The following is a 25,093-nucleotide window of genomic DNA, read 5'->3' on the forward strand; positions in this document are numbered from 1 at the left end:
TTGGCTCTTAAACCTGCAGTTATATCTGTTAGAGTGTGAGCAAAATCCTTGTGAGGTCCACATGGCCATGGAGCTCAGAAAAGGGACTCTCTCCCTGCCAGTGAGCGTGGTCAGTGTGGAAATGCTGCCCCTTTCGCAGCTCAAGTTGGGAATTGATCCTGTTATTATATGCCAAAGGGGCAATTTGGACTTTGCTTTGCAGTTCATGTAAGTTTACTTTAACCTGAAGGAGGTTATTGGAATTACCAGAGGCTATGTCAGAAAGTCTGGTCCCTCTTGTGTAGTAGGAAGCCCTCCAAGCACATCAACAAAACCAGTCAGGTTTTTTTATTAAAGCCTATGCTTGTACAGCAGGTCTGCAAAGCCTATGAGTCTTTTACCTCCGGACTTCTTCCTGGGGTGCTGCTTAAGATTACCCAAACTGGGCACATCAGAGGTTTACGTGTGCATTATATATGGCTGCAACACTGACTAGCTCTGACCTACAGAAACTGCCTGCACTTGCCTGGGCTAAACATACATTTTTATCATGGAAGCTCACAGAAGTAGGAACAATGGTAAGTGTTGCGAGAGAAATAGCTGGGTCAGGCAGTATTTGTAGGCTGTATTGCCTCTTCTCTTCCCTTGATATGGCAGGAGACTGTGTGATACGTTTTGACTCCCTGCAAAGCCATAGCAGGGGGAGAAGCTACAAAGAGCCCCCTGTAAGCCTCTGCTGTTCAGTCTTATTTGGTCTGGCCAAGTGAAAACACAGCCACTTTTAACAATATCCAGATAATTGCAGAAGTTGCTGATTAAAATAAATGCTTTCTTTTAGCTGGCTTGATTTATTCAGCGATTATGTCTGATTTTTTGTTTCAGTGGCTGTAATAGCGCTGATTTATTTGTTTCAGACCCTCCTTCCTTTCAGGATTTATTTTAAAACTTAATTCTTTACAGCTTAGAAGTATTCTTTGTCCAAATTGGAGCGTGGTACACCTGCTTTGCTTTTGTGTAATGGGCCCTCTCCCATCTCCTCCACCTCCCATTGATTTCCCTGACTTTCCTGTAGCACAGAACAGGAAAGCCTCTGTGGTCCTTGGGGTATTAGCTGTGTGCTGTGGCTCATTGCACAGCTCCATGTGCTGGGATTTTTTTTTTTTAGGCTCAGACAGGAAAATAAACATGTGCTAAGGAACCTGGTCCTGTGGAGATGTTCATAATTCCTTATTCACTGCAGAAAATGAGAGAGCTAGATGACTTGTTGCATGTGAATGGCAAGAGGGGAAGCAATTGCCCCTGCTTTTGGTGGTTAATAAGGCCAAATACTGAAAGTTGGGAGGTAAATTCAGCCAGATTGATTCTGCAAGTTGCTTCTCATTTATGTAGGACATTAGTGGGTTTGATTTTTTTTTTAATTTTTTTTTTTTTGCAAGCAGCATTTTTGGCTTATTCTTTTGAGGACAGGTACCCTAGGGTGCCTCTTTGAAGTTAAAAGTAATGGTGATTTAGATTACTCAGCATGGTTTGTGAGTAGATTCATATTGCTCTGTCAATCTTGGTTCAGATAGAGATTTTATACAGGAACCCTGGATTGGAGGCAGTGTTTGCCCTCAGGGATAGAAATAAAATAAAGGGGGAGGGACAGGGGGTAGTGAAAGGAAAAGGAGGATTCTTGGCACCATTGAGCTGTGTCATGTAGCTATGATTATAATTGGCATTTTCAAGGCAGTACTTTTGGCAGCCTGTGATTTTTTCCTGCGAATGCTGCTGCTCGGCTGTGACCAGTGTAGAAGAGGAATCAGGGGGATATGCTAACATGGCAAAAAAGCAATTCATACTGCAGCAGGGAGCATGACAGAAATAAGTAATACCTGAGTAGGTGGAAAAAAAATATTAATGACATCTTAAAAACCAGCAGTTTGGATGGTTTGTTTACATGTACATGCTTTTCTTCATGCACAGGTTAGTAAGAAACATACTGCACATCTAAGTATTTGAGCTAAACTGAGTAATCCAAACCAAAACAATATTTAAGATTTTCTGTTATATACAGAATAAAGGAATTCTACATGAATAACTTGTGGGATGATGTTGAGTTCAATAGAGTTGAAATATATGGACGGTTTGTTTTCCACTAGGATTCCTTAAGGTAAAATGCAGTATCTGTATATATGTAAACTTCTGTCCTCTGTCACCCTCCCCCTGGTTCTTCATGTGCTTACGTGGTCATTTTTGCTTGTATCCCATGGGGCCATGATGATGTGTTTTCTCTTGGTTATGCTGCCTGTTTTAGCGTGCCAGAGTGATTCATGCATGCTTGTATAGCATAATTATAACAAAAGAGCTTGAGCTTTGGGTCTGAAAAGATACCAGAAGTTAATAATGCGGTTGTGCAGGACCCTTGTGATAATTGGACTAACTGTGTTTTAAAGCAGTGCTGAGTTCATGTATCAAACTCTGAAAGCTCCAGAGTGAGACTGAAGATGCTGGAGTTAATGGGAGTGGAATTCGGCCAGCTGACTACTGTTCAAATTGGTGGATTTCCCTAGTGAGTTGGTGGCCTTGCCAGTGCTTGTAGAGCTGCATTTGTTTGACAGAGCTTGAATATATCAATCAAAATCTAAAGAGATCAGTTCTGCAATGGAGACATGCATCTTGTGTGGAAAGGCTGATGGAGTTGGGTGTAGCACAGAGTATTGGACTGGCCCATAACCACCTTGAGGGATGCAGAGAAGAAAGGAATAACCTCTTGGCAGTGGGTAGGACAAGAAAAACAGGATTTGTTTCATCTAAGCTGATTCAGGTTAAATTTGATGGAAAGTACTTTCTACTGGTGTATCTTGGGGTAGATGTGGGATTTCTTTCACAGGAGGTCTCTGACAGCAGGTCAAAGCATCATCTATGTTACTCTGGACAAGCAGAGTTCATCTCTTCTGGAGGAACAAACCAGGTGATCTGTTTTGGTCTTTTCCAGCCCTACATCTGAAGCCCTGCTGTTTGAAAGCTTGTCCTAACTCTGGGGTGAGATCTGGTTTTGTTTCTCTGTTTCTCTCTTTTTTTTATCTTGCCCTGGTTAAAAACCACATTACTGTTACTCATTCAACACCCTGTATTTAAGATCTGCTCCTCTGATGCCTGCAACAGATTAGCTATGGTATGTAGCTGCTTTTAAACCAGAGCACCTCATGCTAGACAACAGTTCTCACTGAATAGCCTCACCATTTTATTCATGTTCTTTCTCGTATCTTCTTTCCCATCTGAAGTTAAATCTTCTCACTCCATCTGAGAATGCTCTTAAACTTCTTGTTCTGGACTCTCAGCTAGCTGCCCTTTGGTTTGTATGCTGTTGACATGAATCAAGCCTTTATTTGCGAGCAGCATCTGGCGAGGCATAGGTCTTACTAAAGGAGATCTAAAATGCCTAGAGTACTCTAAGGTACTGTAAAATAAATTAATACTATAAGATTAAGAATAAAGCAAATCTTTATCGCAGCTAGAACTGTATTACTGGAATAATATATTACTATTCTGGTAATGAAAATCCACCATAGAAGAAATGAAGGCTGATCCTTCAGTATATTGTTTTGTAAATACAGCTGTCAGCATTAGGTTCTTCCACACAGGCTCATTGGGCAAACAATAATCTCCTTTCATGCTAAAAAGTCTTTTACTCTAGTGTCTAGGAATTACATTTGGGGATAAAAGAGCTTTGAAGAGCTTTATCTTCTAAAACCATTGTTTTCTCTGTTACTTTTGTGCCAATTTCAGAAATATTGGTAACCAACAGTTAGTAACTGTACAATTGAAATATATAAACATAGTGCTATAGAATCTGAAACTTTGCGGAATAAAGTATTACCACTACAGAATGCATATGCAACAGCCCAAGGTTTATAAAACATGCATTAGGATTTTATAGCTTATACTGATGAATTTTTGTAGTATGTTACTTACTACTTCATATGCTAAATATATGTATCAGTGCATTACTTCTCACTTAATTGCATAATCCTTTTATAAAACTTAAAATGCATTGGCCTTGCTCTTGCCCCATTTGACAGCATATATTTTTACTCAGGTTAATGGCTTATTTTGGGTAACTAAATTCAAGACTGCAGTCCTGTTTGATTTATTTAGTGTTCTTATAATTGAGGAAAGCTGGTTTTCTTTTCATGTTACTCATTCAGGAAAGCAAGCTCAAAAAACATGAAATAAAATGAATGCTAACTTCATAAAGGGAAACACATGGTAGGTTTGTCTAGAAGGAGAAAATTTTAAATGCAGAATTCCTGAAAATAGTGTTAAGATGGAAGCTGCTATTTTGTCTTCGTGACCAGTGGTTGCCTTGTATATTGCACAGTGAATGAAGACAATAAAAATTAGAGGGCTTTTTGGAAGACCTGTTACCTAGCTTAAAACTAGTAAGGAGAGCTTTTTGGTTGACTGCTGTTTTACTGCAAAGTCCTGATACGTGGCTATTCAAGAAATAGTTCAGCAGCTGAACATCTAGGACTGTTAGAACAAACTTTTGTCCATTTTTCAAGTTATTAATGGGAATGGTTCAGGATTTTCAGAGATTGAAAATGGTGGCATCATGTTTGCTTGTCCTGGTCACAAAACGGGGTGTTTTTCAATTGCTGACGGCTATATGCACATACGAAAGGGGAGGGTGGGACTGAGTTTTTGGCTATTGAAAGAAAATGCCAGTATTTTAGTTGGAAGATCTTTTTGCCTCAAAATATTTTGGTTTATAGTCTTAATTTATCTTAAGATGTCTTCATTTCAGAGGAAAAAGCATGCTGAGCTATATGATTTAGTGTGTTTGACTAAAGCAGGCAGTAATCATGAGGTCTGTCGGTTTTAATATTGAAAATACTGTGGCAAAACAAGATCGGAGATTAAATACCAGGAGTACACATGGATGCAAATACATCCTTTTGGGGATTGTGTTAACTCTTCTGCAAAGAAAAGCGGTAGCTCCTCTCACCAGCTTTTAGGCTCTTCCCAGCATGAATGATGAAGCACTGTTGAAGGGAATGTGGGTGACACCTGGCTATCAGTCATCTCTGTGTTACCACTGTGACATTGTATGCTGCCAAGCCACTGCGATCGATTGTCTGTACCCCGTGGGCTGAACAGTGGTTGCTGCTTCCCCTGCCTGGTCAGAGGGTTTGGGGAAAAAAAAACACCCAAAAACCCTCAAAAAAATAAAGGCTCTGTCATTCTGTGGGGAGCTGTGAGCATTTAGGGGAGAAAGCAATTATTTTTTCCATGTGTAATGGGAAGTTACTGTTCTTATTTCTATTTCAAGATGGTTTACTGAAAACACATCAGTGATGTCGTAGTGGTTTAGAGTTAGGAGTGAACGACACTTGCCATGTTAGTTTGATCCTCACCTACCCCTGTATGATCTTAGTGATCTTAGTTAGGAATAATCCATGGGCGAGTTGCCAGATAGCTGCAGGGAGGCAGGATCAGGCCCTGGGGGTTGGTAGAAAGCAAGTCCCCCCAAGAAGAGTGGGGGCTGTGCATCAGCATGTTGATGAAAGAGGAGGACAAGGAATTGCCTGCTGAGCTGGGCACCGCTGGGGCAGCTCCCCGGAGAGGGGTGGTGATGGCGAGGAGTAGAGGTTGCTGATGGCTTTCTAAAATCCGTATCTGTCAGAAACCATATCTTTCAGACTAGGCTGAAACACCCCCTGCACAGCCCTTGATTTGCCTCCTTTTGCTGCTTTCCAGGAAAGAAAGTATTATTAGATACCTTGTTCTTGCCAAAATGCTCTGATAAGCATTTAACTTGTATATTCTTGCTTATTTCTCTTTTGTGTTCATTACTCCAGCAAGTGTCAGGCTACTGCTTTGGTTATATTAAATTCTTGATTTAACAAAATGAACAGTAGAAAAAATGAAACTATTCTATTTTAAGCAGGTTTGTTTAAATTGTTAGAAAAGTTATCCATTCCTAAAGCCTAGTTTCACTTGTAAGACTGTGCATCTTACTGATTTCAGTGTATGTGAACTACCTATATATTGAAACACAGAAAATAGTGTCCTGTAGATCTGTTACTGCACTGAAGTGAGATAAATCAGAAGCTTGTAAAGATCTGTGCTTTCTGTGGATAATTACCCTCCTTGGGATGGTTTCTTGCAGTATCAAAGATGAGAACTTTTGGCTCTGAAGGGGGGGAAGGACTGAGCCTTTATGCTGCAAAAATTCTCATTTGACTTCAGCAAAAATATTTTAGGGCAAGTGACCTGGCCCTCATCTTCAAAGGTCTTCCTATAACAGCAGTTATTCTTCCTGTAATATTGACAGTCCATAATGCTGTGCAGAAGATGGAGTTGGCAGGAGAAAACAGCACAAAGTATTTCTTAATGTGATTTGAGATGTTGGTGTACACAGTTAATCCATTTGCAGTTCTGTTCCGGTTGCGACGAAGAGCTGCAGGCTTGGTGTTATTCTTGTTCAAGTCAGCCCCTCCCCTGCCTTGCCTTTGGCTGTGAGCTAGACCAAGAACTGGTGAGTGAGGGCAGGCTGGGAGAGGAGGTGATGACAGGACTTTGTAATTTAAATATCTACTTAGTGAAAGTGATCTTTCAGAATTAATTGATTTTTTCGGTATTTGAGTTTCTGTGATGCAGATGTGCTGCTGATAGGGAGCAGTCCTGTGGGGATGGTATCCCCAAGACCCAACTGTACCCAGCAGTTACCAAGTGGGGTGGGAAAATTATCTGTTTCTGAAAAGGAAGACTTAGACTTGCTATTTTTTCCTCCAGCTGTTCAGAAAAACTAGCACCTTCTGCCTGTGCTGGCAGCCTTTTTCATTGGGACCTCAATTTTTTTGTTTTTTTTTGGGGGGGGGCGGGGCTTTGTCTTTTTGCATATTTAGCCTGCAAACTCCAGTTACATAACTGATGTTATGATTCTCCTGGTTTCCTGCTGGAGCCTGGGGGTCATTCCTGACGTTTGTCACTTGAAGTTGAGGGCCATCAAAATAACTTTTGCTCATCGTTGCTTGCTTCTGGTTCAGTCAACAGTAAAGGATAGCAAAAATATGGCCTTTGGTCTTCTATTCAGAAACCTTGGGGATGTTCAGTTTTGTTTTATTTTAGCTTTATTTTCTTCAAAAATTGGCAATATTCACACTTGAGAGCTTTGCCTTGGTTTCAAACCTCCAAACTGTTTGGGCAGCTGTTGGAGCTCCTTGCAAGACATAATTTTAAGCGCTGTTACAAATAGTAGGGCAGGCACTGACTGTTTTAGTTGATTGCAATGCAAATGTATAGTAAGCCTGTAAATCGTAGACAGTGTTGCAATTACAAATCATTACAATAATGCGAGATTATTCAGTTTGTTGCAAATCCTTCTAGACTACACAATTAAAGTCGTAACCACAAGTATAATCCTGTGAGATAAAGTCACTTCATTACACAATCTCCTTCTGGTTTACTGTTTGCTTTATTTTGATGCCAGACTGAATAACTGAATGTTCTTGTGTAGTTAACTTCAATGGCAGCATATCTGCTTTTTGTGTTTCTGCTAATTCTGGAGTTTATTTTACATCCTTAAAACTATGGATATTGATTAATACAATAGTTGGGCAAAGCCCTAATGGTTTCAGTTCTAGTGCTGGGAAAATCAACCTAAAAATGATGAAGGTTTAAGAAAAGAATTGCTAGTTATGTCAATCACTATAGATGTCAGGTGATCAGAAAATAAATGAGTTGCCGTCATTGATAGATGGGTTAGGTGATGGGGTAGGTAACTGCAAGCAGGTCAGTGCCTCCCTGCAAAAGCAGTGGCTGCAGTTGCTCTGCTGCAGAATTACAGCGAGGCAGAGTAAGCTGCTGAACAGGAACAAAATTAGTAATTGACTTGGAAACGGATTTCAGACCAAATCAAAGCTTTTTGCACAGTTTCAGATATCTGTCTCCTTTCCTGTGTGGTACTTGTTGTCTTTTCCTGATGTTGGATGTCATGATGCTTCCAGTGCGAACGAAACTGCAGTGGGCTAAGGAACACCTTGTGCCCATTGGCCAGAGCCCAATGACTCAGTGTGTCGGAGTAATTCTCATAAATACCCAGGCTGAGATAATCAAAACCCGTCAGGGGATTTGGTTGTTGTCCTACTTATTAATTTTAATGATAATTGAATATCTGTGACGATTACGCAGGCTGTAAGCTCAGATTCCCAAGCCCTGTGTATTCAGTTTCAAAATGCTGCTTATTCAGAGTCTGGTATGTTTAACTCAGAGGGGTGGTCTCGATGTGGACAGGCTGTACAGACAGACAGGAGCTGCTGTGTCCTTTGGAGTTGCAGTAACTAAGTCTGTTGCAGTAACAGAGCCTGTTTCTCAGAGCCATATTAAGTGTATTGAACTGGCAAATGTATTTAGCCCCCAGGGGATTTGGTTATGATGCTGCCTGTATAATGTTTGTAAAAGGCGCTTGCTGTGAAGGTGTTGGAGAGAAAGCAGGGAATCTTAAGCAGCCCTTGCTTGGTGTTTGCAAAGCTGTTTTGTTTGATGCCACTAGCCTAGGTAAACCTTTTGGATTCCTCTCTTCCCTGCCCCTTTTGAGCACAGCACTATTCCTGAGGTTTTCTGCTTGCAGGGTTAGCTCCTCCAGTTATAACCTGGGGTGTTTTCCCCCAGCACTGCTGTTTGCAGAGGCTGACCTTGCTGAAGCTGGATGTGCAGAAGTCCCTATGCATCTCTCCAGGTGTTGCAGAGGGTCTTTGGCAGAAGCCAGAATCTGTGTTGAGCTTTTTTGTATGAGAGGGGCTTTTCCCAGATGAATTCCCTGGTGCATCTGTCCCTGCTGGAAGACCATGCAGCGTCCCCATTAACCAAGGATAGAGCAAGCAATTGAGACCCAAAATGGGTGCAAGTGCCATAGATGTCCTGCGTTTTCTTGAACTGGGAATGAGCCTAACTTAGCAGAGTCTTGATTGTTGCCTTTAAAAAACAGACCGTCCCCTTCCTTTTTTCTAACCTTTGTTTTGTCACAATTTTTTCACACACAATGCTGTGACCAAAGCTATTACTTGGCAAATTTCCTTTCTTCTCTGCTCTGCACAGTTTTAAATCTGAGAGCTGAACTAGTTTTCTCCCATATTACAGTAAATACATAAGTAATCAAAATGATATTAAGAAAGAAAGTTGGGCAACTCCCCGCTGTTCAAATATGTTAATTGCAAATCATTGGCATTCTAGACATGCTGTTTCTTACTGAGTTATAGTTTCCCTGTTGGTGGAGTAAAACAATCAATTGAAAAAAGCACAATATTATAGTATTTGCTGGTTCTCGTTATTTAAAAATAGGAGCAGATTTGTGAATGTGTGAGCTGAAGGTGATAGTGTTGTAGCTTCATAGGATTTAATGCTAGTGGGACTGTTAACATTATGTAGTTGAATCTCCTGTGGAACGTACAGTGTAGAAACTTGTTCAGGGGTCCTTGCAGCAGGTCTGTAACCTTGATTTGACCTACAGAGCATCTTCTGGAGAGGGATTTCTTCTTTTTAGTCTTCCTCTTATGGTGAGTCCACCATATCCCTTTGTAGCTTGTGCCAACAGCAAGCTGTCCTTATTAGAAGACGAATTCTAGCCTGAATAGGTCAAACTTCCGTTCTCAGTCCATGGATCTTAGAATCATAGAATAGTTTGTATTGGAAGGGACCTTAAAAGGTCATCTAGTCCAATGCCTCTGCTGTGGGCAGGGACATCTTCAACTAGAGCAGGTTGCTCAGAGCTCCGTCCAACCTGGCCTTGAATGTTTCCAGGAATGGGGCATCTACCACCTCTCTGGGCAACCTGTGCCAGTGCTTCACCATCCTCATTGTAAAAAATTTCTTCCTTATATCTAGTCTGAATCTACCCTCATTTAGTTTAAAACCATTCCCCCTTGTCCTGTCACAACAGGCCCTGCTAAAAAGTCTGTCCCCATCTTTCTTATAAGCCCCCTTTAAGTATTGAAGGGCCACAATAAGGTCTCCCTGAAGCCTTCTTTTCTCCAGGCTGAACAACCCCAACTCTCTCAGCCTTTATTCATAGGAGAGGCGTTCCATCCCTCTGATCATTTTTGTGGCCCTCCTCTGGACCTGCTCCAACAGGTCCATGTCCTTCGTGTGCTGAGGGCTCCAGAGCTGGACGCAGTAATCCAGAGCAGAGTAGAGACCAGAATCCCCTCCCTCGACCTGCTGGCCACGCTTCTTTTGATGCAGCCCAGGATATGGTTGGCCTTCTTGGCTGCGGGGGACTCCCAAGTCCTTCTCAGCAGGGCTGCTCTCAATCCCTTCATCCCCCAGCCTGTATTGATACTGGGGGTTGCCCTGACCCAGGTGCAGGACCTTGCACTTGGCCTTGTTGAACCTCATGAGGTTCACATGGGCCCACTTCTCAAGCTTGTCCAGGTCCCCCTTGGATGGCATCCTGTCCCTCAGGTGTGCCAACTGCACCACTCAGCTTGGTGTTGTCTGCAAACTTGCTCAGGGTGCACTCAATCCCACTGTCTATGTCATTGATGAAGATACTAAACAGTACTGGTCCCAATACGGACTCCTGAGGGACACCACTCATCACCGATCTCCATCTGGACATTGAGCCGTTGACCACTACCCTCTGGATGCGACCATCCAACCAATTACAGTTGGATATGCCTTGCTATGCCTTTTCTTGCTAACTTCACAAGTATGTACTAGTCATCTCTCTCTTTCTCCTCCCCACGCCCCATTACAGGCAAATAGAGGCCACAAGCAAGTTAGCCACATCCCAGCCTTCTCTTCAAATATTTTTACAGATTTGTGTGCTGTAAAGTGGGTTTTTGATCTCTCGAGTAGCTGTGGACTCTCCTTTCTGGGGTCTTTACAACTTTTCCTAGCTGAAGCGTTGCCATTTGAAATGAAAGTGGCTTTCTGGAAGTGGTCTTAGTGAAGTGTTGCATTATCTTTTTGTTTGCTCTGTGGGGCAAATGGATCATGAGGAGAAGAAAATAGTCCTTGTGATGGAAGCCAGGTAGAAGTGAAGGGGGAATCTTAGTGGCTGCTGAGCTGGATGCTGTGGCAGGGAGGAGTTGGGGTACAGTGCCAGATGTATCTATGACCTGAAACTGTGTGCTAGAGCTGTGCTGAAGCCTCTGCCATCGGTTGACCTGGGCGCTTGGTTATTTGGTAAGGGGAGTCCATGGGAGATGGACATGCTACTACATGAGTGCATCACGTACATCGTTTCTGTTGGGAAGACAGGTTCCTGTTACAGGGAAAGATATAACCCTGCAGCCTCCTAAAGCCCTAGAAAAGGTAGGATTCAGTCCTGGCTCAGTATCAGCTTTAGTGCGAGTAAAGGCTTCACACCTGCAAAGCCAAATACCTTGCAGCATCTCAGGACTCTGCATCCCTGAGTGGAGGAGACTGCACTGAAATGACCTGTGTGCTTGGATGGCCTGTCTCTGACTGCTTCAGTCCACACAAATACGGAAGTTCCCCTTTTGTGTGTATGAGTCGTAGAATTCTTTAGGTCTGGTCCCGTGTGACTCACACCCAAGGCTAGGGGAAGCTATGGAGATGCAACAACAGGTTTTTGTGTCCTTCCCCTAAATGGCTTATTCCTTTACTTAGTATGAAATTTCTTTCACTGCGTACTGTTTTAAGTTTCTTTGTCACAATAATTTATGGATGAGAGCACACATTATTAGAAAGCTTTATGTATTGTGCACTATGGGGGCAACTTTTCAACATCCGAGTGGCATTTCTTCAGCTGTCTAGCTTCCAGTAGGTATGTGTTTTGGTAAGAAGAATGATGTCAATTAACCACATAACCTGTAGAAGTGCTGTTTCCTATGCTAATTAGTTCTTCCTCTGAGAATTGTACTTCTAATTTATTTTTTAAAGTGCATTCATTCATCCTTTCCCTTTCAAACTTCAACACTTTGTGAAACACGCATTCAGTTTCACTGGAAGACTCTGAAGCTGAAGAGACAAAGATTGAAAGGGGATTGATTTCATGGTTTAACTGCTAAATAATGATGAAACTGGGTTTGTAATTTCATGTTTGTGTGAAGTGGTCAATCAGTCCATTTTGTAGAGTGAGTGTAAGGCCTAGAATAGGGATGGGTAAATAATCATCTGTAGTTTCTGTGCTGAGTAGTGCCTTTCTTCCTGGGGACTCCTGAAGATTATTTAAAACTTTTTTTTTTACCAGAAATTCAGGCCACAGATGAGGATTATCTTGCCTAGCAGTAAAATGCTGTTGCTGCAATTCGGCTGTGTTATGTCCATAAGGTGCACAAAACTGAGAGAAGCTTGCATTCAGTGATGGGCTTGCTGTGAAAGTGTCTCTTCCATACGCAAGTCCAGGGGAGGTCCTTGCTTATGGTTTTCTGACTGGCCCTGGGTGCTTTCCTAACCATGGCATGTTGATGTTCAGTTGGTTCTTTAGTGGTTGTCAGATGCTGGAAGAGAGTGTGGAGTAGCAGGAGGTTTCAGGTGAGGAAAAATAGCCTATGAAGTGTGGAACCTCTCCAGGCATGTATCTTTTCTGAGATGGTTAGGATATAGGACATCCATCATAAACAAATGAGCACATCCATTTTTCTTCAATTCCAGATTTAAAGAAACATCGAGGTCCAGGTTGCATCTCTGTCTGACAGGTTTACATCCTTGTAATTCTGGTGCCATATTTAAATAGTGATAGAAGCCTGATGCGGTGGGAATTAAATCCCATAGAATAAAAAGTAACTAAAAGTTGCATTATGTTGTGGAATAAGCATAACAAGCGTCCGCATGTATAATTTATTACCTATAGTGGGTAAGTACTTAACAACAGTCATAATAAACTCATTCTGTTCATTCATTTTTAGATCTTAGCATACTGATTCAGACCTTAACTGAAAGTGAATATACAATCAATGTGAGGCTTTTTATGCTGGTTTAATAATGGAGGCCTGCCGAGGTTCTTTAATTAAATAATTATTCTTTGTTCAATCAGGACAGATTGCTTCACTATAAGGATTGCAGGCAAGAACATGCAAAATCCACCCTGAAATGATCATGTTTTAGCTGCTTACTGTAATCCTGCATAAGTGATAGTCTTTGTCGCGCAAAGCAGCGAGAGCAACCCAAAAACCAGGAGGAAATTGTACTCAGATATTAAAAATGTAATGCCTAATTCTGCAGTGATCAAAGAAAAGCATGCTAAAACCCAATTTGGTGGTGCTGTGAACAAAGTTACAGCTGTCTGACAAATGAGAAAAGTGGATTTTCTACAGGGTTCAGCTTCAACAGCTTGCTTTGTTTTTGGTGACAGTTCTAAGGTGCTCAGCATGTAGGGAGTCAAAATCCGGGTTTCTGTTTTCTTACTGGTAACCTCATGTATTCAAGAGGTGGCAAATGAAGCTGTTAGGAGGAGGTGCAATAAATTGCATGGTATATGTGCCTGCTGTGCATGCCAGTTCCCCTAAGAGGGTCTGCACAGGCAGAGCAGCCTTCTCATTTCTTCTGTCTGAGTGTATTTGAAATGCAAAAAATCTTGTTTGGCATGGGGGCTGCTGCTTGTAGCATTGCACAAGGCTGACTTCGGATGGCCCCTGCTGCCATGGCATGTCATTAATGCAGCTCACAGCAGCTGGACTGAGAGGACTTCAGTGTTTATTAGGGGAATATAATCATTTAAGCCTGAATAAGCTTCAAAGCTCTAATGTGGCTGTTTGGCCAACAGAAATCAGATGTAAATTTGTGCTGAATAGCCACTGATTACAGAAAGATGATTAATGCAAGTTTTAAAATTGATTTATGGGTGCAGTTGTCAAGGCCTAAGCCATGAATGTAATATTATCTCTATGAAAAGCTTTGGGTAGATTAGAGACCAGGGAGCAGGGGCATTTGCTGGAGAGTCTGATACGATATATGGGCCGTCTATAATCTAGTCAAATTTGGTATATGTCTGAGAGTCTAGGCTTTGCCAGCGCAGCACACGGATAATTGTATCACTTTGCCTGAAATATTAGAAAACCGAGAAGTTTAATCTGTCTTATTTTGATTAAATGCATTTTTTGATCAAGTATTTTTTCTCTTTTACTGGAAACTCTTAAAAAATGTTTCCTCACTTTCAGGAAATTACAGATAATCGATGACGATAAAAATTAAGAATTTAGTTTAGTTTTTGCAAATTTTCACTGTTGTGGGCATTAAAAATAAGCCAAATGCTTTGTGTTATTCCAATTGTAGTAAACAGAAGCCCCAAATAAATTTTGATTTATTTAAATATTAGGACAACATTAAAGTAACAAGGAAAACTTCCTCTTCTGCTGCTTTTGAAAATTATTCTGTGAACCTCTTGGTATCATCAGATGATGAGTAATGTGAACAGTATCCCAAAAGCTTTGAAAATCCAAGCATTTGGTTATAACCCTAAAATGCATGTCATACTGTGAGTCCTTCTGAAAATCTGGCTCTGTCAGTCCTCCAGTGTTAAACCGTGTGGTGTCAACACTGTTATGGCATTTGTTAAATTGTTCTGCAATGAGTGTTACATTAAGCAGTGAAAAATGATTTAATGGTATTGTGTTTCTTCATTGCCTCTTTCACGCTCTTCTCTGTTGTCTTACCCTCAATTGCTGGACTTTGGTTTGAAATGGGTGTTTTAATTCAGATGTATAGAGAATTCAAACCTTTAAAAAAAGAAATAAAATTGCGGAGGGGGAGGCGGGGTTTGCAAATAACACATTGCTTTGTTCTGGGAAGGGGTCAGAGCAGTCTCTGATTAGGCATGCTGGAGAGGGGCTGATGCTCCTTTTCATTTCAGCTGCGCTAACCTCCAGCTGGGTTCTCCTTCCATTTGGTTTCTGGTCCTGACATCTTTCATTGATCATGCAAACAATCAAAGTCTGAGCAAAACTTCTGTCCCATTTTCATTTTTTCCATTGCATCTTGGTGTGCAGCACTGAAAAGTCTAGGTGACTTTGTTCTGATGTTTCTTCATTTTTCAACAGCTTGAATTGTGCAGGTCTCTGAACAGATAATATATTTCATCATAAGCATGTACTGCAAATAATTTTTCAGGTTTTAATTGCTCTTCTTTCTTACAGGCTTGCTTGGGTGGGACTTGGTTTAGCAAATTACTGCTTGTGTTTTGAGATGCTATCTCAGCTTTACTGAAATCTGCATTGTTTCTTGTCTTGTCAGTAGTGCAGAGCAATCCAGGAATTGTCAAAACTTCTGTGTTTGTATTACACCAAGGGACTTTTACTGAGAAGTCTCCTGCACAGCCTGCTGCAGAAATAGAAGGCATGGCAGCAAACTTTACATGCATATTACAAATATAAAAGAATATTGAAGAATTGTTCAAGTAGTGAATTGAAATGTTTAAACAATAGGAGCTGATGATTATGAAGTTCTCCATGTAACTTTAAGTGACTTCTGATATGTCTTCACATATAGCACTTCTTGAGAGGAGCAATCATGCCTAGTCTCACAGGTTCAGCGTGGGTCTTTCCTGTTTGGTGTTTTCCCTCAGCTCTGAGCAGTGTGATTGTGTGAGAACCTTATTTGGCATTACTTAGCAGAGGAAGAGGATTTCTAGCAGTCCTGATTCCGCACAGAACTTTGAAAGCTTGACCCGGGTGGAATTAAAAAGATCCAAAACACTGTAAGGTACAGAAGTATCCACCCAAATGCTTAAGTCCTCACTTACAAAAATTCCTTTTTCTTAAAAGCTGCTTGCTGCTGATGAGTTTTTCTGAGTATTGGAGTGTGCAGTTGGCAACAATGGAGTTGGGATGGAGCATGATGGTACTGTGAACATTCACCCAACTCATTTCCAGTGTAGTTCTGTTTTACAGTGGAGATGAAACATTAATCATACCCCTATCTTCGCTAATCCCTCTCCTGCCCTCTGTCACAGTGGAAAGCAGTGCATAAAACCTTGGCTTTGAGTGAAATTGAGCCTCATTAAATCTTGATGCAGTGGTGAGTAGCCTTTAACATGGGTGAGTAGCCTTTTTTTCCTCTTAACATCTTTGCTGCCCACGTGTTGAAAGAGGTCGTTCGGAAGCATGTGTCTGGCTGTTCCTTTAACATTACTGCAGTGAGAATTTGCTCTTTAAGGTTTTTTGGGGGGAGTGGTAATGGAAATGACTTAAGTCTGTTTTCTGGCTAGCCAAGTATCACATTTGGGGTAGCAGAGAGTATGTGAGTATTTGGTTAATATAGAGATGGAGAAAAAAGTTCACTAGTCAGATGTGGCATGTCTCAAAAAGATGCTTTGAACTTCCAGTTCGTACCTCTCTGCAATTTACTTCCCCCGCTTATGTTTTAGTTTATGAAAAATGATCCTTAGCTTCTGGCTGCGAAATATCCTGTAATGAGTGAGGAAACTCACATTTACTTCAGGTAATTAACTTCAGGATATTCTGAGGCTGTGTGTTAACTGGACTGTGCAGCTTAGTGGCCAGTGTGAGTGGCATTATAAGAAACCGCAGAAAACTGCAATCCAGTAGTAAAATGAGAAGTGTAGCCCAAAAGTTGTGGTATTCTTTTTTTTTTAATTTTCCTAGTTGGACAAATTGAGGGGAATGTGCCAAACCACCAGAAAATGTTAAGTTCCTTCTTTGGAAACTCAGCTTTTTAAATTAATTTCATTAGACCAGATTTCTGCCTGAGTAGGGAGATTAATCGGATCCTTTCTATCCTCTGTGTCTGTTACCCATTATGTTTTTTGCTTGACTAGGAACTGCTGTCAGTAGGAATGTATGTCTGTATGTACAAATGTCTCGGTTGTAAAATTGCCATCCAAATGAGGCTTGAGCCTTGGGTGGGGGGAGTATCAGATGTATGGAAATGTTAAGATCCTGGGTGGTTACAACTGCTTCTGGTATTTAAAGGTTTTAATAAACACTGGGCTCATTATTGTTCGTATTGAACTCACTGCAGTTTCCTTTTGACATTGTCTCCTGCCCTTAAAATGAGCTCCAAATCCCCAAAAAACAGTCTGAGGCTGTGTAGGAATCTCTTCAACTTTTGCATTATGAAAGAGGATGTTGGTATTGGAAAAGAAAAGTTTGTACAAGTAGTAAGTTGTTTTTTTTGTTTTGGTAGCTGAAATTTAAAAAGTGTGTCTGAGGTTGAAAGAAATAGTTTGGGTTACTGTAGAACAGTTTTCATATTAATTTCTTTTTTTTCTGCCCTCTATTTTGTTTAAATTCAGAAAGAGAAGATGGTAAACACGTGGTTTGGGAGGCTGTCAAAATCACTGTTTTCCCCTTTACTGATTTTTTTTTTTTTTTTCTTTTGTCCCCTCCCCTCCTTTCCTAACTTGATCCAAGTACATGAATTGCTTTGGTTTCCTGATTATTTTTATTTCAAATTGGTGATTTACTGGAAAAAGTCACGTGGCTGTGGTTGGTGTCCTTCCGCTGTTGGATTGGTGCAGGGCAGGAGGGGCATGCTGTGGGGCTGTCCCAGTGAGCAAGCATCCTGCCTTGTAGCAGAATTTGAACTTTAAGCCTGAGTTGTCACAGTGGCACAAATTCTTAAAAATTGTTGCCCAAGAGCTCTGTTTAAAACAGGATCCAGTGACCTGGCAGTGGTGGAAGAGAGCTGGGCAAAGCCATTTTGCCTTCTGTTCTGTCTGGAGGTGGCATGTAGTGGGCATTGTTTATCATGTAGATCTTGAGCTGCTTGTCCTGTCTCTGCTCTGTTCCTGGCACTGCTCCTCCATCGGGAAGAGCAGACTTGCAACTTGCAGCATTGTGTCAGGTGTCTGCATTTTTCTTCTGCTTGAGTGTGGTTTGGATCGTTGTCCCTTGCTGTGAGAGGGGACCAGGCTTTCCAAGTGCTCCATCACGTGCTAGTGGACTCTGCCACGATCGGTAGGTCATATAGGTTATACATATACCTCTTGCTAATGCCAGCATTCAAAACAGAACTGTTTTGCTCCTGCCAATCCTGAGGTCAGCATCACTTTAGAGGGGGCTACAAATAAGGTGCCTTTTGGATACTTTCTATTTTGTGTTGTTCTTCGAGCAAGCAAAACCCTTTTTCTTTTAATGAAGACTGAAACACCCCCAGCAAAAGCAAAGACTCTCCTTTAATTATGTGGCTCCAGAGCTGAAAATCTGAGCAATGCCGTGCATCACTGGGTGTGTTGATAAAACTGGCAATATTGGTGGCAGGCTTTGAAATAGTTGAATTTTGGGACTGGTGTGTCTGTTAAGTGGTGTTTTGCAACAGGCAAGATGGTGACACAGTCAGCCTTACAGCTAGCACAGCCCTGCAAAACCTTCTGCAGTGCAGAAAAAAAGATGCGTAGTGCTCTACCTGGCTTTCAGTAGAAATTTAGCCTTATGTGACCTTACTGAAGTCACTGAAACTCTGCAGAGGAGAGCCTGCTTCTTATTTGCTTTAACTTTGTAATATGATAGGTGGAAAGCCAGCAGGCAGTTAAAAAAAAAAAAAAACAAAAAAAAAACAAAAAAAAAAAAAAAAAAACCAAAACCACAAAAACCCCCAAGTTTTTGGGTTTTGTGATGGGAGGAGAGCAGCAAAGGGAGGGAAGGAGCAGGTTGCGAGATGAAGTTGAGTAGCGGGAGGGAACGTGTGTGGGAGCTGAGCTGGAGGCTATCGATTGGCAGCCAGATCTTAACATCAGATGCATAAAAGGAAATCGAAGACACTGCCCAAATATTACAAGGATGAAAGGCAGGATAAATAGCACAGAGCTGAACGCTGGGCTGGTCTCCCCTTTAACATGGCATAGGGATTGCATAGCCCACGCCATGCTCTTCTCTGCACCAGGGTGTGCTGATTGACACAGGATTTGACAGCAGGATTTTGGGGTAGAAATATCCTCCTCTGTCTGTGGGCAAAGCATGTAGAGGATCTCAGATGCTTCCACACATTCAAAGCCTGGGATCTGAGATCTGTGCCAGGCTTGCCCTTCTCCAAAAGAAAAAAAGGTGAAAACGCATAAATCCTTTTTCAATTTTACATCTTTGTGCCAGCAGATACCTGAATTAACGTGCATGTGTTGCAGAGCTCCACGTGGTGGAGTGGAAAATGAAATGGTAGAGGATGAGACTTCTTGTACCAGGGAGCCTGTGAAATATGTAGTGGGAACAGAGGCAGGTTGCACAGCCCTTGGAGGGAGGGAGTCCTGCTGGGAAGGTTCCAGGTAAGTCTTGGGAACCCCTTTGCTTAATGCTCTTAAGCTCCCTTTCCCTCTTAAGACTCCTAGGATTTTGCAAATGCCTAATTTCTATTTCAGCAGTGCTAGGATTTGTGGAATTGGGAAAGAGGCTTGAAATTTCCACACCACCTTTAATGGCTGCTAAAGAGAGTGAGTGAGTTACTGAAGACCAGTGACAAAAATTGTCCTTGCAAAAAAAACCCGAGAACCAAATATACAAATATACAAAAGCTCTGAAATTTTCATCCCTGCTGTCAGTATGTGTTTTTGGGGCAACAGCCTTTTTCTGTGCTGCGGTAGCAAATTGCATTCCTGGAATCCCGGAGATTAGAAACAAGCCTGAGTAGCAGACAGCTGGTGAATGTGTTTTAAAATTGTCCGTTCAACCCAAGGCTGCCCCACTGAATTCTTTTTTAGCTCTTATATTTTTAGTTAGATGTGTGGTATCTTTGGCCTTTCCATATGCAGACAGCCTGCATGAATTGCATGCTTCCTATTGATGGAACTGAGTGCAGTCTGAGCTTCTGTTTAACTCGCCAGCAGTAGTGTACTGGAAATTTCTGTTTCAGAAATAGGTCTTCTATAAATGATTTAACATCAGGCCATTGAAATGCCTTGTGTTTTCCTTCTTAGGGCTATTAAAGATGTAGAGAAAACATTTAGCACCAAGTTAATGGTTGCATTTTTGTTTTAATCCTGCAGATGGGGTTGATTTATATCTCAAAAATATGTGCTGCAGAAAGGAATGATAATATTGCACAATTTTTCAGTTGTACTTAATTTTTTTCATGCCAATATTTTCAGCTAGATGCTGTCTCTTTAAATGTGGTGAGTTTTCTTTTTCATTAACTGTAAGGCGCTGTGTTTCATCCTCTAGTTTGTATTCCTTTGTTGGTTGAAATACTTGTCTGAGGCCTATAGTGATTGGGAAGCTGGGACCAGGCAGAAGGTGCAGAGGCTCTTACCTCCATCCCCTTCTCGTGGAAGGGATGTAAAAGCAGAAGGGCAGCAGGCTGCCTGCAGTCTCTGGGGGGAGGCAGACCCGGCTGAAGAGAAAGAAATGGTGCACTCCTACATGCAGATAAGAGAGAAGAAGGGATTAAATGACAGAGCAGAGATTTTGCACAATGGTAGCTGCTCTGATAAAATCTGGTTGGCTTTCCCTTGAGGATTATACAGAGATAAGCAGCCTCAGCTCATTAGCACCTCCCTTTCCTCTTGCTCTCTGATGATTGCTTTGGGTTTGATGGCAGGTGGTGATGGCAGGACTTGCTCTGATCCGGGGTGCGGTGCTGGAAATGCAGCACATCCTGAAGCCTGAGAAGCTAGGTCATGTGCCATTTCTTGGAGCTGAGATAAGACTCTAGCTCAGTTGATGTATTTATGCTTGGACCTTCCTCCTCACGGTGCTTAGTGCTCTCAGTGCATGAAAGCAACCATTAGAATCACCGGATCTGGTTTTTGAACAAATGAGCTTTCTTATACTCACTCCCACTAACACAACTCCTGGAGCAGCGATGGAAATGAGCTTAATTTTGTAACTCTGGAGAGAATGATGGTTGAAAATTGATCTGGCAAGTATTAAAAAAGAGAAGTGATGTTTTTCAATATGCCTTCAAGTTGGGTCACTAATGATATTACTGCAACATCACAGTCACTGCAAATGTCAGTTGTCTGGAAGAAATACACATTAGATGCTCCTTAAATGTTGTACGGAGTTACACTGTGTACCTTGTGGTCATCTGTACACATCCCCTCTTGCTAAAGCTGGAATGAGCAATTTCCAGCCCTCACCACCTCTTCCTGGAGGTTAACACTTCTCCATATCTGCTGGTTGATGGGTGTGATTGTTCGAGTGATCCTCTGACCTTCAGCCAGAAAAAGCAAAAGTTTAAAGTCATTAAGGTCTTTCCTGGGCTATATTGGGATGTGCTCACCTGTTCCCCGGGCTGATTCAGCAGGGACTTCTGCCTGGGTTGGGGGGAGAGGAGAGATACCTTCCCTTTTCAACAAATGGAGAATTACCACTGTGATAAAAATGAGACTTTGCATTTATATAGTGTCATGTTAAATGAATCCACTTGGAAGCATATATGTACAGCATATTTAGCACTTAAATTAATCACAGTAGTTGAAGAATAGTGCTTTTCTGCTTTTTAATTTCATGTATCTAAACCCACCCTATTTACTGGAACATAGAGAAGCTAGCGCAGATTTGTGCTATCTTCCATACTTTTCCTATGTGTTTTTTCAATGATTGTACTCTTCATAATTGTTAATTGCTTCTCCTCAAAGTTAGGCATGGAATCCTGCACAGATCTGCCTAGCTTTTGCTGGAGACGTATCTCCAGCTAACTTGGTGGCACTACCAGGAAGGGTGAAGTGACAAGTACATGCTAATCACGGTAGGGTCATGGCCTGTATAAGCCCAGGGACATAAATGGATTAGAAATGAAAATACTGCTTAGCATGACAAAAATGTCCTCAGGTTAGGTTCCTCACTCAGAAGACTGGTGGTACATGTGGTACTCTGCGCATTGCGGCGGGCATGCCTTGCTGGAATTACAGAAGCCCCACTTTCACATCCCAGGTCAGGGAGGAGAGGAAATGCTTTTCTGCTGGTGGTATTTATAACTCATTCTGGACTGTAGCATCAGGTTATGTTTTCATGTCACTTGTTGCTGCCATTTTAATTTAAAGTTTAAGAACAGCATTTCCCTTAAAAAAAACTTCATCATTATGTTGACTCTGAGGGTGTTCCCTGTCAGCTCTGCAGTAATGTCATGTGGGTTGAGAAGGCTCTCAACTTCATCTCAGGCTTTTATTTCCAATGAAAAAAATTGGCCTTTGGCCTTAGAAGATATGCAGGTTGGAATATAGCTATTACCTTGTACCGGAGCACCTTTAAATTATGCTCTGTGTGTTTGCTTTGTGCTTCATCCACAGCTGTGACTAGATGTGGGCAGCAATGCTGAGCAGAGGATGGAAGAGGCTTTGGGAATTAAGCCCTTGCAGATGAGCAGGTCAAAAGTAGAAGGGAACAAAACTGAAACCATTACTGGTTCTCCCGAGTTCTTTGCTGTACTTAGCGTGGGTTAATCTAATCTCTTAATGTGACACTATAATTGTCAAAAGCAGAGAGGAAACATTAATGTTGTCTCTCTATTGTAGGCACTGTTGCAGTGCTACTGACTGGTATGCTGGATCAGGAAAAAGCGTTTCTTCCAAGTAATGCACTTCAGAGAGTGGCCAACATAAAATGAAAAAAAAGTTGCTACAATTCCCACAAACAGCTACAAGAAGTTATCTGGAGCTCTGCTTAAAAACCTGTGTAGCACACAAACAGCTCAAGATCTGCAGATCTTTATTGGAAGTAATCTTCTCTTTGCATGAGCAGGAACTCCTCTGACTAGCACACTTGGGGAGAGCAAATGCACATTTATTTCATATATCACTCTGCTGATTTTCTGGCAGGCTGTTTGGTGGGGGAGAATAGCTTGGAGAAATGTGGTCGTCGTCATTGTGCTGGGCAGTGATTTGAGGATGTTGTAGAAAGGAGCCTGGGGGAGTGGGGACAGACGGACTGTAAATAGCTTCTTTTTTTTTTTTTCTCCTATGTGGATGTATTGGAAAAGGCCAACTCATGGCCCCATCTGCTTTTGTTTTGTTCCCTAATGAAGTACTAGTGGACAAATCCAGCAGTATGTTTTCCCACTTCTGAAATGTCTGAAACAAAAGGTTTTAACTAGCATCCTTTTATATTTCTAAAGGCTCTTTTATCTGACTTTATCAGGAATGTATCAAGCCTCCAGTATGGAAAACTTTGCCATTTAAAACATTTTTTCCCCCTAAAAGTCCTCCTGAACCTCTGAAGCTCTTAATGGGAAAGCTAAGATTTTGCGGGAGCTATAACTTTTTAAAAAAGTAATACTTTTCCTTTTTATACAGTGGGAAGAAATCGGTGAGGTGGATGAAAACTATGCTCCGATACACACATACCAAGTATGCAAGGTAATGGAACAGAATCAGAACAACTGGCTTCTGACCAGCTGGATATCTAATGAAGGGGCATCCCGCATCTTCATTGAGCTCAAATTCACCCTGAGGGACTGTAACAGCCTTCCAGGAGGACTTGGGACTTGCAAAGAGACTTTTAACATGTATTACTTCGAATCGGATGATGAAGATGGGAGGAACATCAAAGAAAACCAGTACATCAAGATTGATACCATCGCTGCTGATGAGAGCTTCACAGAGTTAGACCTCGGCGACAGAGTTATGAAGCTAAACACAGAGGTGAGAGATGTTGGGCCCCTAACAAAAAAGGGATTTTACCTCGCTTTCCAGGACGTGGGTGCCTGCATCGCCCTGGTCTCCGTGCGCGTGTACTACAAGAAATGCCCATCGGTGGTCCGCAACCTGGCCCGCTTTCCTGACACCATCACGGGAGCAGATTCCTCGCAGCTGCTAGAGGTGTCGGGCATCTGTGTCAACCACTCAGTGACTGACGAGGCGCCGAAGATGCACTGCAGTGCTGAGGGGGAATGGCTGGTGCCCATTGGGAAGTGCTTGTGCAAGGCAGGGTACGAGGAGAAGAACAACACCTGCCAAGGTAAGGGTCTGCAGGGAGGGTGCTGTGCTGAGGCTGCCGAGGTGATGTGCGGTCTTGGCTTGCTTCTCTTCCGTGTCCTTCATGCCTGGTTGAGTTGACAATGGTACGTCGGGTTCTCACTTCCACTGAGATCCTTTGAATGACCGTGATAACATGAAGAGAGAGGCCTTGTCTGGGTGTATTGACACCTATGTACGGGTCCTTCTGGTGCTTACAGGGCTGTGAACAAGGAGAATCTGGCATGCCACTATTACTTTTGGAGCATTGTATAGTTGGGTCCATGAGGCGATTGCAATCTTATCTATTATTTAAAGCTTTACATTATTTTTCCTCAATATCGGGGTTTCCTTATGAGTTTCAGAAGCTTGGTGTCTTTTTTCTGGACCGGGGAATGTTTGAAGTTTATCTCCCTATGCAAGATGCGTTTTGTTTTTGTATTTAAAGGAGTGTGTTTTTCTCTCTTGATCGCTTTATGGGGGCGGGGTGTGGAATTTGATGTGGTGTGAGTTGATTGATTTTCCTCTCTGGTAAATAGTTTAATACAAAGCTGCTCAGCTGTTCAGAGTTAAACCTAAAGCCCCACTGATAAAAATGCTTCCATATGTGCTGAAGTTTTCACACAAGTAGCTGGCTGAGGTTCCTGAATTTCTGGTCAGCATAGGTCTCCTGAATCATCAGGGGCCTTGTGTAAGAGAACTAGGGTATCTGAAGCTCAAGACCTAAAAAAGAATGCTTTTAAAGAAGTGCAACATACTCTAAGAGTGTATAATGTCATTTTATGGTTTGCTGTATTATGTGCTTGTTTATAAAATTACCCTTCTGTTGTAAATACGTAGTAGGTAGCTTAAAACCTATTTGGACATAAAAGAGAAGAGGAAAGAAAAAAAGATTTCAATGTGGTTTGCTTTTTGCAAAATTATTATATGTTGGTCATCAATCCTATCTTAATTGCCTTGTACTTGCAGCCACTTACTAATAGATAACCTGTGGGGAAGGCAGAGGGATTCTGCTCCAACCGAAGTCGGTGTTGCTTTTTCTTTTCACTCCAGACACTCGTTATTAGTGTTTGTAGTGTTGGTGCAAAGGATAGATCAGGGCATATCCAAAGCAAACTGGCCTTGATCCTTTAGTCCTTGGTCACACACTGTGCCCCCCTGAAGATTACATAGTTCAAGTCTCTTCAAGGGTTGACTTGGAGAGAAAATGTAGGTATGTTTGTTTTTGGAGAAACCTCTAGTAAACAGCATGTGGGGTGTGCTTTTTGACCAGAATAGTCTCCTTATTCTGCAGATGCAGTCAATACAGCAAAATCTGACTTG

At 41.9% G+C, this 25,093-nt stretch overlaps 1 protein-coding gene across 1 annotated transcript in view; it reads left to right on the forward strand.

Annotated features, from left to right (window-relative positions):
- Window positions 1-23,904, forward strand: part of LOC104077616 (ephrin type-A receptor 5-like) — a 27,350-nt gene extending 3,446 nt beyond the window's left edge. The window contains exon 2 of the mRNA XM_009578902.1: window positions 23,111-23,904. Coding sequence (XP_009577197.1) covers window positions 23,111-23,872 — 762 coding nt within the window. The 3' untranslated portion in view covers window positions 23,873-23,904. The remainder of the gene's footprint in view (window positions 1-23,110) is intronic.
- Window positions 23,905-25,093: the final 1,189 nt, after the last annotated feature.

This window comes from Fulmarus glacialis, unplaced genomic scaffold, assembly GCF_000690835.1.
Source record: "Fulmarus glacialis isolate BGI_N327 unplaced genomic scaffold, ASM69083v1 scaffold22325, whole genome shotgun sequence".
Taxonomy (NCBI): domain Eukaryota; kingdom Metazoa; phylum Chordata; class Aves; order Procellariiformes; family Procellariidae; genus Fulmarus; species Fulmarus glacialis.